Here is an 18,633-nt window from a genome sequence, read left to right on the forward strand (position 1 = left end):
CTCTATTCTTCTTTATTGCTGCTGTGGTCTCTCCTCTACTGTCCTTCAGCTTTTCTGTTCCCAGTGGTTACTCAGTCCTACCTGTTGTTGCTTATTATGTGCATTCAGCACTTCCTTGAAACCTTCTTCACCTTCAAAGCCTCCCAAACAGTATCTTCACAGTTTCCAAGATGACAGCACCATATAGAAGGGAAGGAAAGCCGGTTGATGCCTGTTGTGAGCATGAGTTTGTTGTACCACCAAGAGCAGGTTTTGCCTCGCTGCTTCATGCCTCTAGAGCTGCGCTGAGCTCAGGTTGTCGGCTGGCAAGACCCAAGGCTCTGCTCTCTTCCAGCCTGACCATGGCCTTCCTGATGGACTAGAGGATAGGAGAGCTCAGGGAGTTCATGCAACAGAGAGGAACTGGGCTGAGGAGGAGCCGTAGCTGTCGTCGTGCCAGCAGACCCAGCTAATCCTGTCCAGCGATCTAAGGCAGATAAATGAGTTTCTTCCTGGCACTGGGGTCACAGTTTATCTTAGCATGAGGTCTAATGGATAAGAAGGAGGAGTAGTGGTTATTGTGCAACTTTCCAGCCCATCAGCAGTTTGTGGGGGTATTTTTTTTTACCTTACGGCTGTTGATATTTTCATTATTCCCCTTCAGAACATCATAAAACCTTGTGTAGCACTGAGGAAAATGGCTGAGTTCTCAGAGATGAAGTAAATTCGAGCATGTTGACTTCACCTCACAGGAAGGAAGCCACGGACCACTATCTGGGCAATGTGGCCTGTTCAGTGCAACCATGAAATCTGCTTCCACAGTTACATTGTTGAATTGACTATAGCCATTAAAAAACCAAAAACAAACAAACAAAAAAACCAAACCCAAACAAACACCAAAAAAAACAGTGGAGGGGAAAGCTGGTTTTGCTTCACGAAGAGGAAAGATGTTCTGTGTGGAAGGTCTTAGGTGGAACTTTCTGAGATATAAGTTCAGTGCCCTGCTTTCAAAAAAGAATAGGATATATAAAAGATAGCTTTAATAAGATGGTGAATCCCATCTGCCTGACTTTCTTGCATCTTCCTCTGAGCCAGTTTGGCTTTTGTGAGAAGATGACTACTCAACTAAGCAGGCTCTGAGTAAAAATTCCTTAGATCTCCTGTTCTGCCATGTCTTTACATGACTGCTCTAATCTTGACAGCTGAGTGTTCATACTAGCACTGTTAAACCTCAGTTTATCTTTTTTGTGGTCCTAAGAGGTACCTTCCCTCCCTTACCAGCCTCACCCATGCCAGTACCCTCTTTCTGAAGCCATACTTGAAGTGAGGGAATTTCTGCTTTTAACTGTAATGGAAGCCGTGTAAAAGGGAGAGAAAAAAATCATATAGATTGTATCCTTAAGGCAAAATTAATTATTCTCATACAGATCAGCAACTGACACCAAAATTTCTAGAGGAAGCTTGCCTCCAGTCACAGCAGAGGTGAACATAGAGTTAAAAAAATATTGATTGGTCAGATCTGAGATAGTGGGTTCTCAACAAGGACAAGAAAAGTCAAGATCATGGAATTGGTTTGTTTCCTTTCAGTAAAATCTCATTCACTACTGCTTAGTGAGTTTTCAAGATCCTCTGTGCCTTCTCTTATTTGCCTCTTTAGGCCAACCAGTTGAAGCATATTGAAATAAGAGATATGTTATTTGAAGCACATGGAAGTAAGAAATACGTTATTTTCTAAACCCCCTTCTTTAAGGAGGATAAAACTGTGTGGAGGTAACCTCTCTGACTTCAGTAGCAGCATATGAAGGTCTTAAAATAGCTGAAATTTCTAAGACAAAGATACTGAGAGCTGGCAGTAGAGGAAGGACTCTGTAAGTAGGTCCTGGTGGGTCCCACTCCCTCATTGCAGTTTGAGACACTCAGCTGGTCATGCAGTGTGTCTTTCTCAAGTGGGTCCCACAGCGAGGACGAGGGTTGCCCCATGCACCCCATGCTGGATGGTGTCTGTCAGGTAGCCTGGCTGCAGCGTGGGAGCTGCCCGGGCACTGCCAGCGGCTGAGCTAAAATGCATTCTCAGAGGCTGGCCAGGCCCAGCCCTCCTGGCATACCCCAGTGTTGCATCTCCTGCCTGGGTGGGCCTGAATCAATACTGACAGCAAGTGTATTCCTGCTCCTGGCTGGAGCAAGCCTGACTGCACATCCTGCTTGGGTCCAATGTAAGGTGTTACTAATAAAAGCCATAGGGCGGGAGCCTTATTTTGAATTACATACAAGCAGTAGCAGAATATGTCACAATGTAGAGTCTAATTCACTTGTCCTGTGCATGGCAAAATAGCTTGAAAGGAAAATAAAATCAGATAAAAGTACTGTGTCTAAAAAATCTTAGCCGCCAACACCTTCTGTTGCTGCTGGAGTCAAAAGCCAGACTCCCAGCAGTACGAAGGTCTGAGTTTGTACGCTGCAAAACCACAGCCTATGATCCAGAGCCCTGATTGCTTTTCCAGGACTTGCCTGAAGAGAGGAGGTTTAGCAACTCCAGTTTGTGCATGGCAAAGAGACTATTCAGGCGTTTCTCCATGCCAGGAGAAGGTGGTGCCATGCGTGGGCGAGGGAGCAGAAGCAGCCTCTCTTTTTAGAACAGTGGTCAGGTGACTCCAAATACCTGGATCCAAATATCCCCCAGTTTTAGGAGGATACATGTCATAAAATCCTAACCAAATTTTAAGTCCGTGTATTGCACATAACTTGCACTTGGAAAAACAGTGATTAATGAACTCAACAGGGATGCACTTGCTGAGAAATGAGCAGCTTAAAAGTTTTGGAAGTGTGGAACTGATCTGTATGGGGAAACATAGGACATATCCTCAGCTTGTATCAGTTAGCACAGGCTATGTAGTCAGATATGATTTGGCCGATTATTTTTTATGCTTTTTTTTTTTTAAAGTGAGTTTTTGTCAAAATCTGTTTCTCCTTATCCAATATAGGGTGATGGTATACAAATATTATGGTATTACTTTAGATGCTGTATGTATTATAGAAGGAAATCTATAATGCTTTCAATTTCCAGTATTAAAAAATCGATCTGTTCTCAAGATATTAAAAATATAATACTGGAAGTATTCCCTTTAGCACATTTAGAATGCATCTATTAAAGGGATACTTTGGAATAGATGCAAATAGAGACTCACACAAAAGAAATTTATAAATAATATATGCAAAAAACATTTGAGGGAACATTCCTAATATTCTGTATTTCAGAAAAATAAGTTATTGAGACTATTAAAACATTTGCTGGCATTTTGCACTCTGACTAGGAGTCTTTCTGAAGATCGAATATTTTGGAGGTTGAATATCCTCTTATCCTTAGCAGGAATCCTTCCAAAACGTCTGAGTCTTATTAATAAGGTAGCGTGGAGAAGTGTCATATGGCAAGTGATGCATGTCATGATTTACTTAAGCACTTTTGAAGGTTAAGGATATTGTAGTCCAAAACACTTAGCAACAATAACGGCCAGTAGTCTCTCAGGACATAAAGTAGAGTTTGTTAATCATAAAATAGTTTGTTAATCAAAATTCAATATGCTTTGAGGGAAAAGAAACACAACATGAAAACAGTTTTCTAAGCGAATGTAGTTTTTTAGGCAGCAGAGTTCAGCAGATCCATATAACGAGAGCCAAGTTTTCGTCAACAGATGCTTAGGGATGTGTACACAGAATTGTGTGCTGTCGTACCCTGATCCATGTTCATGCTTGTTTGCATCCTGCAAAGAAAAAGAGCCACTGCTCAGACATTGGCATTGCACCAAAAAGGCTTTTGTGTGAGTGAAGATAACCTGCCATGATCAAAAGGAAACAGGAAAAAGTGAAGTTAAAAAAAAAAAAAAAAAAAAAGACACATTATCGGTTTGCTGACTCCATTTGCATTTTCAGAACCTTCCAGAACTGGCCAAATTCTTCTGTTATTAACATGAATTTCCCATTGGTTCCAGCAGGGGCTGAGAAATCTTACAGATTTCAACAGGAGTAATGTTAATACCTTATGGAGTATTTATGATTGCTCCAGCTCATGTATGAGACACAAATGGTAAACAGGAATTTTCAAATTCAAGGGTTTTTCTGTTACAGTTCAAAGTGGAAGGTAAAACCCCAAGAGAAAGCAGACAATGCTATTTAGTGAAGCAAACCAAAACATGCAGTTCCCAGCATAAAACCTAAACACAGAACTAGAGAGCCAATAAAATTATTAATCTTCATTATATTATATGCCAGTCTAGATATGAAGTATTTATATGACCCCATCAGTGAAGAATCTTTAGCATAAATGAACTCACCGCCTCCTTAAAAAGCAAGTGAATTCCCTTCAAGAAATCCAGGAAGGTCTTCTCAGGAAGCCTGCTAGTAAGCAGGAAGCTGCATCCATTTTCTTCACATCTATCCATAAGACTGGAATCAAACCTGTTGCAGCAGATGAAAACACACTGACTGGATATCCTTCCCTGAATACAACTGGACTTCTTTGTTGGTTGAGGGGTGGAAGGGGTGGCGGTTTGTGAGTTTTTAATACTTCCTGAGTTTGGATAAAGCTGAGTTTTCCGTGTTTAATTTTAGATTTATATTATGTCATTGTTGGAAACTGGTAGTTTAATTAAATTTCTCCCTATGTAATGCAGTATCACATCAGGAAATTTAACTGACCAACTCAGTGCGGTGATTAGTGTATTAAATATTGATTTGAGACCTAGTAATGGTACCATTAGTGACTGTGCAGGAGGTTTGGTTTATCTTGTATTAAACTCCATTGCATGTCATGAGAAAATGTGATCTTGCTGTCCTGAGTTGCCTCTGAATTTCACATTGCCTGTCAAAGGATATACAAAGTCTTTTAAAACTATTTTTTTATTTTATTTTATTTTATTTTATTTTATTTTATTTTATTTTATTTTATTTTATTTTATTTTATTTTTTAATGTATTTTAATATATTTGATGTGGTCTATTGGAAATTTTTGAATTGGTTTCAGTTCAGGTATTTTTCCTTACTCACAACATTTTAACTGAGGGCAGAATCCAGATCATGACACTGACTCTGCCGAAGTCATTTCCGTTACGTTCTTGGGCTTTTTGTGTGCATTCTAGTGTTATTCCTCTCAGCCTAGGGTAAAAGATGCTGTTAACTCTGATTATTATGGGATTATTTGTATTTATTCCCAAGGCCCAAAATTACTTCCTTTTTTTCATGTTCCTGTGCTGTCACAGCTGGACAGCTGGCCGGGAACTCATCAGTGGAGATGTATCGGCAAGTGCTTCTGTCAGGCTGCCGCTGTGTGGAGCTGGACTGCTGGAAAGGACGAACAGCTGAAGAAGAGCCGGTCATTACACACGGATTCACTATGACAACGGAAATATCCTTCAAGGTACAGCAATAGAGCACACTGGTGTAGTTGGCTTTAGCTAGGGCAGTTTCTTTCACGTAAAATGCATCAGAAATACATTGCTAGAATATTACTGCAAAAGTGGAAGGGAAGAGAAATGCGAGGGCAAAAAGATGTCGGAAGAGTTGATTTCTGAGCGCATGCAGAGTCATTGGAGGAGAAGAGTTGCCCTATTTGGACCTTCCACAGGAAGAGGTCTTGGTTCTTGCCTTCCTCCATGGCAATTGGAGGAAAGGGATTATATGGTGTGATAGTGCGTGCCATGTGGGGACTGGGCTTAGTGCCCAGGTCCATACTCCTGTGCACGTCTCATAGAGGGGAAAAACAGGGTAGACCACAACCAGGACTGAATGACCATGTATTGCCACCACAGCTGGTTTTACCAAGTGTGGATCAGGTCCTGGACCCAGGATGGTAGGGAGGAAGGACTGGTTTCTGTTCCAGCTCCATAGTGTGCAGCAGGGAGATGAGCTGCGGTGAAGGTCACAAGTATTTGAACAGCAACAAGCAATGTGTCAGTATACTCTTTTTCTCTTCTCTGCCTGGTAAATGGGAGTAGGAGACAAAAGTGCTGAACTGAGGTAGGAAACGGCACAGCTTATGATGATAAATCAGGATATAATTTTTGAAGTGTGAAAAAATAATTCTCGTTCATCTGAGACATGAACTTGCCATGGAAATACATTTCTAGACTTACCTGTGCGCAAGAAGTCATGAAAAAATATTCATTGCTGAATTTGGTTATGTTACAGGTGTTAGGTGTGGCTTCTCTACTAGCTACAGCTTTGAAGCATGTCTCCCACACTTGAAGCATGAGTTGTTGGGATTATTTTGTCTTCTAGTGCCTTCCTTCAGGAAAAAAAAGCAAACAATATTGTCATCCAGACAAAACACCAAATTTCACTTGCACCAAAACACTGCTTTCTTTTTTTCAATTTGTTTTCTCTAACACTTCACTGATTGAGTTAATCACGGGAAAACATAAAACACAACCTTCTTGCATGTTTGTTATTAACTTTCCAGTTATGCTTATATGAGGCCAACTATGTTTGTATGCATAGACTTTGATTGCTGGAAGTCCTTTAATTAAAGAAGATAGCTCTCAACTCCTTTGGTCATGAGCAGGAATTTAAAACAAAGTTAATCTGATTCTTAAAAGGATCATTAGCAGGATTGAGGGTTATCCCTGGTTATTTATGTGTCCAACCCTAGGTTTTGTGTTTGCAGGAGAGATACTGGAGGGTATTTTAAACCTACTCACAGAATCACAGAATTGTAGGGGTTGAGGGGTTGGAAGTGACCTTCAGGATCATCTAGTCCAAACCCCCTGCCAAAGCAGGGTCACCTCGAGCATGCTAGACAGGAACGCATCCAGATGGGTTTTGACTATCGCCGGAGAATGAGACTCCACAGCCTCTCTGGGCACCCTTAAAGTAAAGAAGTTTTTCCTTATGTTGAGATGGGATTTCCCATGTTCCAGTTTGTGCTGCTTGTCTCTTGTTCTGTCACCACTTAAAAGAGCCTGACCCCATCCTCTTGACACCCGCCCTTTAGATATTTATAAGCATTGATGAGGTCCCCTTTATCTTCTTTTCTTCAGGCTAAACAGACCCAGGTCTCTCAGCCTTTCCTCATAAAAGAGATGCTCCAGTCTCTTGATCATCTTATACTCAGGAATATTTCATCTGTTACTTCAGGGCAAATATTTTTTTCTCCACTCAGAAAACTAAAAATATATCGACTGCTGGTTTCTTTTCAGCACTGAAAGTGTGCTGCTTGGCTGAGGAGGAGCAAAATGGTAGTGAAATAATGTGTCAGAAGTGTGTGAATCAATTCAGAGTGATTGCTGGGTCTTGAATGCTGAATCATTTATCGGCTCACGCTTTTGGCGTGACCACAGCGCACAATGCTTCTGTTCAGTCTGTCGGTTTTCACTGGCTCAGATAGGTTTTCTGTAGTGCGGAGACAGAAGCAATATATACTCCCCATCCTTACGTTGCTGGGATTTTTGTGGGGATTTTGTTTGATTGGTTTTTACCTTGCTTCATGACATATAGAAATCAGTAAAATTTTTCTCAGCTGCAGATTGTGAGCTGCTGCCAGGGTGAGATCTTATAGGGAACCAAAAATATTTTTCGTGCCATAGCCAGGAATCTGTGTGTATGTACTTTATATATACCTTGAAGACCTGTTTCAGGTGAGTCCATTTGTAGCTGGAGTAAAGTATGGAATTTATCATGTTGTTCCGCTCTGACCATAGAGAATTTGCATTTACATTTGAATGTAGCGCAAGACTGAATCACCAGCATACTTGTTTCGCCATTGAACCAATGCCTGTGCTTCTCATCCTCAGATTTCGTCACTGTAATCCCAGTTTTACTCTTTCAGGTCATTTTCCCCATGCATGCTAGATTCCATCCCTTTTTGCAGTTGAAAATAAATTTATGGGTTTACTCCACAGCTTGAGCAGTGTGTAGGAGCAAGAAAGGCCTCAGGACTGCTTTCGGCAGTACCTCTTATATACAGCCTCAAGCAGTCTCCCTGCATGATGCTCCATAACCAAGGGGAGGCTGTACGTGGTGGAGACCAAGCCAGTGCTAATGATCTGGGTGGAGAGCATCAAGATGGGAGGACTCAATATTTGTAACCCGATTCTCAGCACTGCTGTTCCCTTGTAATGGCAAAATTGCCTTAGATGCTTTTGGGGATCCTACTGGTTCTGAACAGCATTAAGATGGTACCAGCACTTAATGATTTACTGGAGTTGGAAAGAAAGCGTGCAGCGGGAATCACTCCATCGTGCATTCCCCCATGAGAGAACCACTGCTGTGAAACTGCAGTTTCTTAACTGCTTTCACCCAGCCTCCTGCACTATTTACTGTTCTTCCAATAAATGCTTTGTCTTTCTGCTTTCTTTAAAGACTAGAAGTGGTCTTAGTGTAAGCACATGAATTGTTACTGATATGTGAAGCATTTAAATATTTGGTGATTGCAGTTTATTAAATATAGTCCTTCACCACCTGTGATTGCTGAGAGCTAGTTTCTCATCTTATAAGAGATACTACAACAATTTGTGTGGGAGCTGTGGTTTTTTCCTACTTAAATGAAGACTGTAAATTTTGTTTGTATCCTAGTTCGTATCAGCAAATCTTGAGATGGCTTGTGCTTTCCTTCCAGCCCTGGATTCTGCAACCCAACATCGGAAGAATGTTCCAGAAGCTCAGCTTTCATTTTAGGAAGTGATTTTCTTATTATTACACTTCTCAATTGAGCCTTTAAAAGTACAGAAAATGAACAAAATGAATCCCCAGAGGAGGCTTGTTTAAGATAAATACATCTTTTAGGTTTTAGTCTTCCTTATGATTTGGGTCAGAACTAAAACTCCAGAGTTTGAGGTTTTTATAAGCTCTAAAGTTTGACAGCAATACACATAGTAAGTCTTCAGTGTTTTCTAAGTTCTTTTGAAAAAGATTTGTGTTCCAATAGGGAATCATTGAATAATTTGTAACAGTGAGTGCATTACTATACTGTGCACCCCACTAAAATTAGTGTTATCAAATGATTCCTCTTCTGGATTTACAGTTGCCACTTTCCAGCAGAGCTGAAAGAAAACTTCTACAGAAGTTTCAATTTCTGAGCCCTCTGTTTGCTGATTACTACGCAGCCAGCTGTTTTAACTGAGTAATGTTTTTTCTTTTTTCTTTTTTTCCTTTTCTTTTTTTTTGCCTTAAAGTGATTTCTCTCATAAAAAAAAAAAAAAGGAACTGAAACTTGTGAGTCAGAGTAACTAAGGATTTTATGAATACTTGCTTGTGCTGATGATGTTTGGAAGATAGGCATTTGTCAGACCGTGTTTATTATTATGCAAAATAGTTCATGAAAGCCATAGCTTCAGGCATGGAACAATTCCACACAAAGACCAAGTTTTACATATAAGCTATTGATTTAGGCAGACATAAGTCATTTCTTGAGAAATGCAATGCTTGAGGCTCATGAGATGTTTTGGAGATTTGCTTACAGTTCAGGTTGAAAAATTTGGTTGCTGCAAAAGCACATCCAGGGCTTTCTGGGATGTTTAGAACAGAAGGTCTCATTTCAGGCAGTTTGTGTATAATTTCAGACCTCTAGAGGTCTTTTCTGTCTTCAAATACTAAAACACTGTTTCTTTAGAGACAAATTTGTAACTGTCTGTGTTTTGATTCTTTAGGAAGTAATAGAGGCTATTGCTGAATGTGCATTTAAGACATCGCCCTTTCCAATCCTCCTTTCCTTTGAAAATCATGTGGATTCGTAAGTAATTACCATATTTTCCTGTATGGTGTTATTTTTTTTATAAGGTCTACGCACAGGATTATGTATGTACTTGTGGCAGTTTTATTATATGACACGATCAACAGCTCTTACCCAAAGAAAACTTGTATCAGCTTATGTGACCAAGATGATCAGAATGAATCGTGCATATTCTTAAAAACCTTCCTGAATTAGAACCTTTTGTATGAAAGAGAAAGTTTGAATAATTGTGAGGCAAATTGTATTAACTTTACAGTCTCAGTGTGTCCTGCTGGAATGTAGCAGTACTTCATCAAAGAAAAAGAAGCAATATTTCACCTGTTTATGACCCTGTTCTCTATAAGCATATCCTGAGCACAGAATGTGGTCTGTTTCTTGTATGTTAGAAGTAGAGGCCAGAACCATAGACTATCTAGGATTACAAAATAGGTGGTATGGAAGGCCAGGAACTGTTCAGTTTCTGCCAAAAAATACCAGTTTCCCAAAGCTGTTTTCTTTTTCTATTCATTACAAAAAAGGACATTTTCCTGTGTAAGAGAAGCGAGAATACTTTCAAATTTGTCCCAGTTATCTATTTGTTGATGATGATGGTTATTACTATTATTATTGGTTTAGTTCTGATATTTCTTTTTTTAAGTTTGACATTGACTTTGGTTTTGAATATAGAGACCACATGGTTCAGTGTGAGGTGACATTGACACATAACATGTGCCTTAGCTTCAGTTGCCTTTTCCCCTTTTGTTTTCTACTGTGAAAACATTTTCAACACTTCTGGGGTCAGTTTGGACTGAGAAACTTCTTTTTTTTTTTAATGTGAAATAAAAAGTCATCTTTGGGGCAGCTGTGAATGATTTAATACAAATCAGAAAAGATGTTGGCACTTTTGCTTCTTGCAGAGGGAAAGGGTGAGGGCTAACTGCTTTTCCATTGTTTTAGGAAGAACATTCTCGTCATAAGGGAAGGAACTGGTAGAAGAAGCTATGTAAGAAAGTTTTTAAGAACAGATGTGACAATACTGATCAAAAATGATGCAGGTAGAAAAACTTTAAATCTGAGAGCTGACCTACACTACCTGTGTACCTTACAGTATAAATTTACACTGCCTTTTGTGGGCAAATATGTGTTTGCGCACATTTAAAGGCCACATCATTATGATTTGAACAGATAAGTGTTAAATCCCACTTAGTTTTGTCTTCCTCTGAAAGACCACACAAATACGGTATTTAATTTCTTTCTCTAATCAGTCCCCTCACTCCTTTCTTTTTGGTGTAAGTTGTATCACTTTGGATTTGCATACACTCACCTACTGCAGTACATTTTAACTCACAATGCTTTTCTCAGTGCTTCCAAATGCACTTTAGAAAAGATCTCAACCATCATTCTTCAATGTGTTATATTTTATATTCATTCTTCTGTATTTGTTAAACATACATTCACTTTGTTTACTATAAGGCAGAGAAAAAGCAACATCCCAATTTATTTTAACCAGAAGAGTTACATTTTTCTTCTTTTAAAGTCATTAAGACTTAAATCTTCAACTATTCCAGGTTGATCTGTTCTATTTTAGGAAAGTAAAGAAACTCCTGTCAGATGTTAGTTACGTACAAAAGTGGCTTTAGAACTATAAGATGAAATATTGTCAAAATGAAAGGGGATGTGATACTGCAGGAATATGTCAAAAAGGGAACAGAGTTACTGCTACATTACTCTGATCTTTGCAATTTGCCCCACAGAAACTGTTGGACTTTCCTCTCCAGAAAACTCCAGTCATGGAATAATGAATTATCCCTAAGTGTCTTATTAGATGTCCTTTTCCATGCATTGCTATACATAGAGTTTTCGCTAAGCAACTCTGCAAAAACATTATCAAGTATTTTCTGTTTCTGAGGCTTTATTGCTATTTATTATTTTTTGCTGCACTAAATCGTCAGACTTAATGTGTATGATTTCTAATTTTGCTTTGGATGAAAATAATTTGTAGTTATTTTACCGACTGCTACAATTATCCCTTAATTTCTGCACTAGTTGCTAGAGAAATCTGCAATTAGTCATGCCACTCACAGAAACCTTCACCTAATTTCATGGAATGCTCCTTTTGTCTTTTCATTTACTTGGAATGTTACTTTTCTCCTAGATCATAAAGATGGGCTTTGCCCTAAGTATTAACAAAAAACGCTAAGTGTTTTTGTAAAATTGCTATCCTGTATCTTGTAACATCAGTTCCTTCTTTTGGGTGACCAAATTTTTCCCCGGATTTTCAAGTTGCAAGAGTCAGTATTCGTGTGTGAAATGCTGGTCCTGTATAAATCAGTAGAAATTTTGGCATTGGCTTAGGCAGAAATATGGTTTTAGCCTGTGACCTGTATTCATGGCTTTTAAACAAACTGCGATTATCAGAGGTAAGTAAATTTTACATCACCACCATAGGTATGACACTGTTAATCACCCCTGGACTTAAAATGCAAATTTTCTTCCTTACGGTTTATGTTCATGAGAATTTTTTTAACACTTTTTGTCCACCTAGGGAACAAATCACTGATTAGCACATAGTATTAAACATCTCATTTTGCTTTCTTTCAATGTTTTTCCTGGAAGGACTCCTCTCTAATATCTTTATAACATGTGAAGAATTTTCATTTCCTTTACTGTAACTCCACTATGTAGTCTATTCATTTTTGCCTGGTTGTATACAATAAAATGTTTAGAAAAAGAGGCAAGCATATAACTTTTAGAATTTATAAAATACTATGTATGCCATCATTTATATTTAAGTCAAAACAAGCACACTGAAAAAAGACAGTACTAAGAAAAGATGTGGTTCTATGAAAAAATAGAAAAGTGCCCTGAAAATGTTGAAAAGACCTCAAGAAGACCTTGACGTTTGAAATTGGTCTTGCAAGAAGATAAGCAATCTGCAAATCTGAAAGCAGACACTCTATAATTAGAAACGCACTGATGACATAGCAAAAAGGTTAAGTGATCCTTGAGCAGTATCCATATAAGATTGCTTCCAAGATTAAATTTAATTACAGTTATTCATATTGCTGGTTTCTTGCTGGAATTGTTATTTCAAATATTAACAGGATTTTTATCACTTTTTCTTCCTACACTTTAAATTATTTTAGACTCCTCTGGGAAGCATCTGTGTCTTTGTCTTACGTAGAAGGATCTCTGCAGAAGGATAATAATATAATGTTAGGAGCAGTAGTCATGCAGTAGTGCCAAAGAGCCTCTGTGATTAACCTTCATAATAGGTGTAATACAAACACAGTAAAACAAGCAATACAGTAATGGAAATGAAAACATTTCTTAAGAATTCTTTATATTTCCATATCTCCAGGTATCATGTTCCCACTTCATCTTCCCTTGCCCTGGCATATTTTGGGGCCATATATAATTATTCTGTATGCTGATCGTTCATGTCTGCACATTGAAAATCATAAAGCAGATAAAGTCAGGTCTTTTGAGGCAGTCAGTTTTCATTACAATACATGAATGCTGAGAGCATTTCCACTAACAGTAGATATGGACTGGAAAATACCTGCTTTTTTGTTTCATAACACAAATGGGGAAACATGTTGATGCAGAAAAGTTGGTATTTCAATCTGTTGCTCTGGATCATAATTTTGAAACAAGGGAAAATAAAAAACCTGGTATTTCAACTTCTAAAATACTATAATAGTAATACATAATCTATACTATTACTAATGATCTATCTCTTGAAACAAAATATATATATATTAAAGAGAGATATCACAAAAAATACCTCTCAGTTACATGTTGGTACTCTTAAATATTTTTTATTCCCTCATAGGAGCTTTTAAAAATGGCTGTGCATATAGTCCATTTCACAAATACAAGGAATTTTGTTATGTCAAGATTTTCCTACTTTGGCCTTGTCTACTACTGCAAGTTGTTGGTTTTTTTATAGTATTAAAAACTGTTATTTTTTTGCATAATTTTCTTTTTCCTTCTTTTTGCCTCTGGAATGCAGTGACATTGGAATTTATATGCTAAACCAATATAATGTTACATTACTTTTTTCTCATTTGCAAAAATGAAAGTTCTCTCTGTGCTCTGAGGTAAACATAATTAAACACAGAAGATCAAAAAAAATTGTTCTAGCTGTGGTGATAGTTTGAAATTTATTAGATTTAACTGCTGCATATTTTTTTCTATTTCCTATCAAGAGTTCTTTTTGGAGTTGACATGCCAATTTAAAAATGCTCATGTCACATCTAATTACTACGATTTCAATAATTCTGCTCTTTTGATTCAAGGAGATGTCCTTTGAACTTCCTAGATTCTAAGAGCATGGGTCTATTCAAAATACAGACTGGTGGAGAAGACCGAAATAAAATTCACTATACTGACCCCGGACCTATAGCAAATAGCCAGTCTGCTTCTCTGCTGGAGTGCGGTGCCTCTCTTTTCCTTGGTAGAGGGCAGTTAGAACTAGCTACGCGCTGTCGTAGCCTCATCTCTTCCCATCACCCTCCTCCCTTGTGGGTTCTTAGTTCCACTGCCCTGCTTGTCTTCCTCATAATTTTCCACCCTCAGCTAAAGGTGGCTCTTAGGTTTTTTTGCAGAATTGGCTGCATGCAAAAGAAAGCATTAATGAAACGCTGTAGTGATTTAAACCGCATGCAGCACTTGTGTAGCTTTGTGGAATAATTTAAAGCCTCCTCACAATATGTTTGAAAAAAATGAGTGGGCTAACGACTGGTTCACCCCGTATCTGCTTCAAGCGACATCCTGAATGCTGATCTCAGGGAAATTACATTTTCTGATTCAAATGCCACGCAGCCTTTATCTCGGCTCTCATTTGGCCTTGCTGACCCCCGGAAGAGCTGCAGTGCCAGTTGCTCAGTTGGTAGCTAATGACAAACTAGGCATAATCATTGTTGTGCTCTTAATTTGCAAGAAAAAAATGCACGCTCCTTTTTTCCTATATACCCAGCTCTATTTTGTCATGAAAAATAGCTCCATGGTAACATAAGTGCTTATACCATTTATGTATCCTCCATGATGTGCAGATCATAGTTAACAGTAGTTAAGGAAGTTATGTTAAGCAATATAAACCTGTCATTTAATTGAGACTTTGCAACAGAGTATCAAAATTGGAAACTTTTAAAGATACCTAATCTCAGATATTAATGATTTTAAACAGGCACATATGTCAAAAATACAGTCATCTAAAATAAAAAAGAGAGTGACTGTAGCACTGAGCTGCATTTTAAGATGATTTGAGTAAGATTTCTGGGCAGTATAACCTATCTTCAGTCCTAAAATTCCCGTCTCTGACTTTGGGAAAAGTTATTATGAGTAGAGTTTACTGAGGTTGTAAAGAAAACCACTGAAGTAATTTACTGTAGTAAAATTTGACACTGTGTCTGATCTGAAATAAAATTTAAATTTTTTTAATAAGGAACCTGACTACATACTGAAACAAGCTACAATGACCGTTGAGTGGCTCCACGTAGCAGCTTGTTATTACATCCAGATCCTCGCTAAGGTGGCTGTTTGGGTACATTGGTCCCAGTTATATACACATAACATGCATGCAGTATGTAATTACATGCATATAAAATGCAGTTATACCAGCTTTTATTACAGCAATTCTCCAAATTGACATAATACCTTTTAGCAGTAGCAGGATTACATCTATGCTGTGACTTCTGCCAGCGAGGAGATGTCAGGGGAAATATTTCTGCGTAAGCTGGCGAGAGCAATGCAAGCTCTTGGTGCCAGCCAAGTCCCAGGAGGTCTGGGGATGGGTCAGTGCTTCGTCCTGGATGGGGCAGGGCTGTGGCTGGATGGGCTGTCATGCTGCACAGGCACAGCACACACCTCACACAAATAGGGTGCGAAAGTGGGCTACATTTTAGCAGAAAATGTGCAGTAAAACTAACTGCATTTTAGAAATCTGAAGTACAACTAGCTCCTTTTCTACAAATGCCTATAACTGATGCAATTTTGCTGGTTTTGAGAACCAAGTAATGTCTTCTGTCCCTTCTTCTGTATGGCTGTGCCCTGTAGACACGCCGAGTGAGGTGGTAGGTATCCATGATTTAGGAAGTTTGACAGAGACACCTGCATAGGAGACTGTTTTCTGTGTGTCTATGTTGGGTTTTATGCCTTAGGTTAGGTGTGACAAAAAGAGAGTGAAATCCAGGTGGGGTTTTTGGGGCAGGGGTGAGAAGAATGCCTGGCATATGTATAAAGTAACATAAGGAGGAAAATATTTAAACTTTGAATAAAAGGTTGCCTGAAAGAGGCAAATTCATGAAATGATTTCCCTAAAGGTAACAACTGACATCCTCATTTTTTATTTTCTACTAAGTGCATGGGAAGATATACCTCAATGTTAAAAGTTCAGTTTCACTATTATTCAATTGACTGGTGCCTTTACTTCATGTATGATCCTTTTGATAAGCTCTGTCAGAGGAATGGGAATAACTGCATGATATATCTAGGTCTTTCTGAAAAATTCACAGCAATTGGATCAGGAAATTGTATCTAGTTTAGGGATATTAGGTATTCCATTACTGCTGCTATCACTCTGTAGCATTAGTACGACTCATTTATTTATTTCTTTTCTCCCCATTAGCCCTAAACAACAGGCAAAAATGGCAGAGTACTGCAGATTAATATTTGGAGATGCGTTGCTTATGGATCCATTGGAAAAATACCCGGTAATATGGTTTGGCTGTGTGAATTATTATTTGTTTCAGTCCTGTGTCATTCTTCGTATACAGCCTTTCAAAAAAGAGTTTAAAGGAGGGGGTTAAACAACATGAGCTGTTAGTGACTTAAGCATATAATTTCTGATGCAGAGATTGTTCTGATGCAGTGAATTGTAATCTTCTAAATGCAATTGATTCTCATAGCTGCCATTTTATAATGTAGGCTTTCATATTTGAACTAATACTTATTTCAGTTATTACTGTAGACATTTCATAAAGCATTTTTCTTTTCTTCTTAAGTGCCCTCAGTAGCCCTGTTTCATTTAATGTTGAGGTTACCTCTTGTGCAAAATACATTTCATTTGAACAGGGCTTATAGAGGTTACAGAATTATCTTGCACCAAGTAGGCCCTAAGAAAATGCCAAAAGCTCATTTCTTTTGTTGTTGTAACAAATTTCTCTTCCTTCTTCTGCAAGCTTGAACCTGGGGTTCCCCTTCCAAGCCCTATGGATTTAATGTACAAAATTCTGGTTAAGAATAAAAAGAAGTCACATAAGTCTGCAGATGGAAGTGCAAAAAAGAAGCTCTCGGAGCAAGCTTCCAACACGTGCAGTGATACATCTAGTATGTTTGAACCTTCCTCCCCCGGAGCAGGTATGAATTGAATCTACAAATATATTTCTCCCTAAAACACAAATACTTAATTACAGCTATAAATCAATCCATTTACAATCGCTCTAGCAAGGCAAAGGTACACCAGTGTGGGTCTTACTCAGTAGGAAACAATGCTAAGTGTCATTGATCCAGGAGTCTGTGGAGGCTCGTGGCTGAGACTCACTTATGGAGTGACCTAAAGCTCAAGTGATGCGTAGGAAGTAGAGTGAACTGCCAGCTTCTCCAGCCTTGGCTGCCTTTTCTATGTGCCCAAGCCCGATACCAAATATAAAAGTTTTCTTTTTTCTATTGCCTCTGAGATGTGCCTGCCATTTGGTGCCCTTTCAGACTTAACCCATTGCACTGGAGAACTGCAGTGGTTCTGCAATGTCTTCAGATTTAGGGTAACTGTGAATCACAGAATCACAGAATCTTAGTGGTTGGAAGGGACCTTTGAGATCATCAAGTCCAACCACATTAAAAAAAAAAACAAAAAAAACCCCACACAAACAAACAAAAAAACACAACACACAAAACCAAACAAACAACACCACCCCCCCCAAAAAAGAAAAAAAAATAAAAGCACCCACCAACTAAACCCCACACCCACAACCTCACACACAACACCCCACCACAAACCAACAATCCCAGGCACTAGAGCATGCCCTGAAGAGCCACGTCTACTCGTTTCTTAAATACCTCCAGGGATGGTGACTCCACCACCTCCCTGGGCAGGCTGTTCCAGTGCTTGACCACTCTTTCAGTAAAGTAATTCTTCCTAATATCTAATCTAAACCTCCCTTGCTGCAGCTTCATACCATTTCCTCTGGTCCTGTCGTTATTCCCTTGGGAGAAGAGGCCAACCCCCGCCTCTCTACAGTTTCCTTTCAGGTAGTTGTAGAGGGCAATGAGGTCTCCCCTCAGCCTTCTCTTCTCCAAACTAAACATGCCCAGTTCCCTCAGCCTCTCTTCATAGGACTTGTTCTCCAGACCCCTCACCAGCTTGGTGGCTCTCCTCTGGACACGCTCCAGCACTTCAATGTCTTTCCTGTAGTGAGGGGCCCAAAACTGAACACAGTACTCAAGGTGAGGCCTCACCAGTGCCGAGTACAGAGGCACGATGACTTCCCTGCTCCTGCTGGCCACGCTATTCCTGATACAAGCCAGGATGCCGTTGGCCGCCTTGGCTGCCTGGGCACACTGCTGGCTCATGTTAAGCCGGCTGTCCACTGTTCCTCAGGCAGGCAAGGGTCAACCCACGGACCTCTATGGAAAGTGCTATAAGATGTTCTTCCATTCCAGAGATGGAAATAGGCAAAAATAATACTGCAAACAAATATTTATTACCATCAAGAACTACACGGAATACAGCCAATGAAAAGCAGTGTATTACATTTAACTTAGTCATTAATAGCAGAATTTTTAAAATCAGAAGTGAAATAGAAAAATTATTATAATTTAATGTATCTATTCTGGTAATGCCTATGGGATCTTCAGGGGACCGTTGTGAGTGTTGGTATGCAAAAATTAGTAAGAGATGGTCCTTGTCCTGAAGAGCTGAAAACCTAACTAGAAAAGACAAAGAGAAGTGCAGA

General features: G+C 39.0%; 1 protein-coding gene across 1 annotated transcript in view; it reads left to right on the forward strand.

Moving 5' to 3' along the window:
• The window catches only part of PLCB1 (phospholipase C beta 1), a 408,751-nt gene that overhangs the window by 293,331 nt on the left and 96,787 nt on the right, over window positions 1–18,633 (forward strand). Inside the window, exons 11-14 of the mRNA XM_074150525.1 lie at window positions 5,232–5,389; window positions 9,615–9,697; window positions 16,308–16,392; window positions 16,861–17,038. Coding sequence (XP_074006626.1) covers window positions 5,232–5,389; window positions 9,615–9,697; window positions 16,308–16,392; window positions 16,861–17,038 — 504 coding nt within the window. The remainder of the gene's footprint in view (window positions 1–5,231; window positions 5,390–9,614; window positions 9,698–16,307; window positions 16,393–16,860; window positions 17,039–18,633) is intronic.

The sequence above is a fragment of the Numenius arquata genome, chromosome 7 (genome assembly GCF_964106895.1).
Source record: "Numenius arquata chromosome 7, bNumArq3.hap1.1, whole genome shotgun sequence".
Lineage (NCBI taxonomy): Eukaryota > Metazoa > Chordata > Aves > Charadriiformes > Scolopacidae > Numenius > Numenius arquata.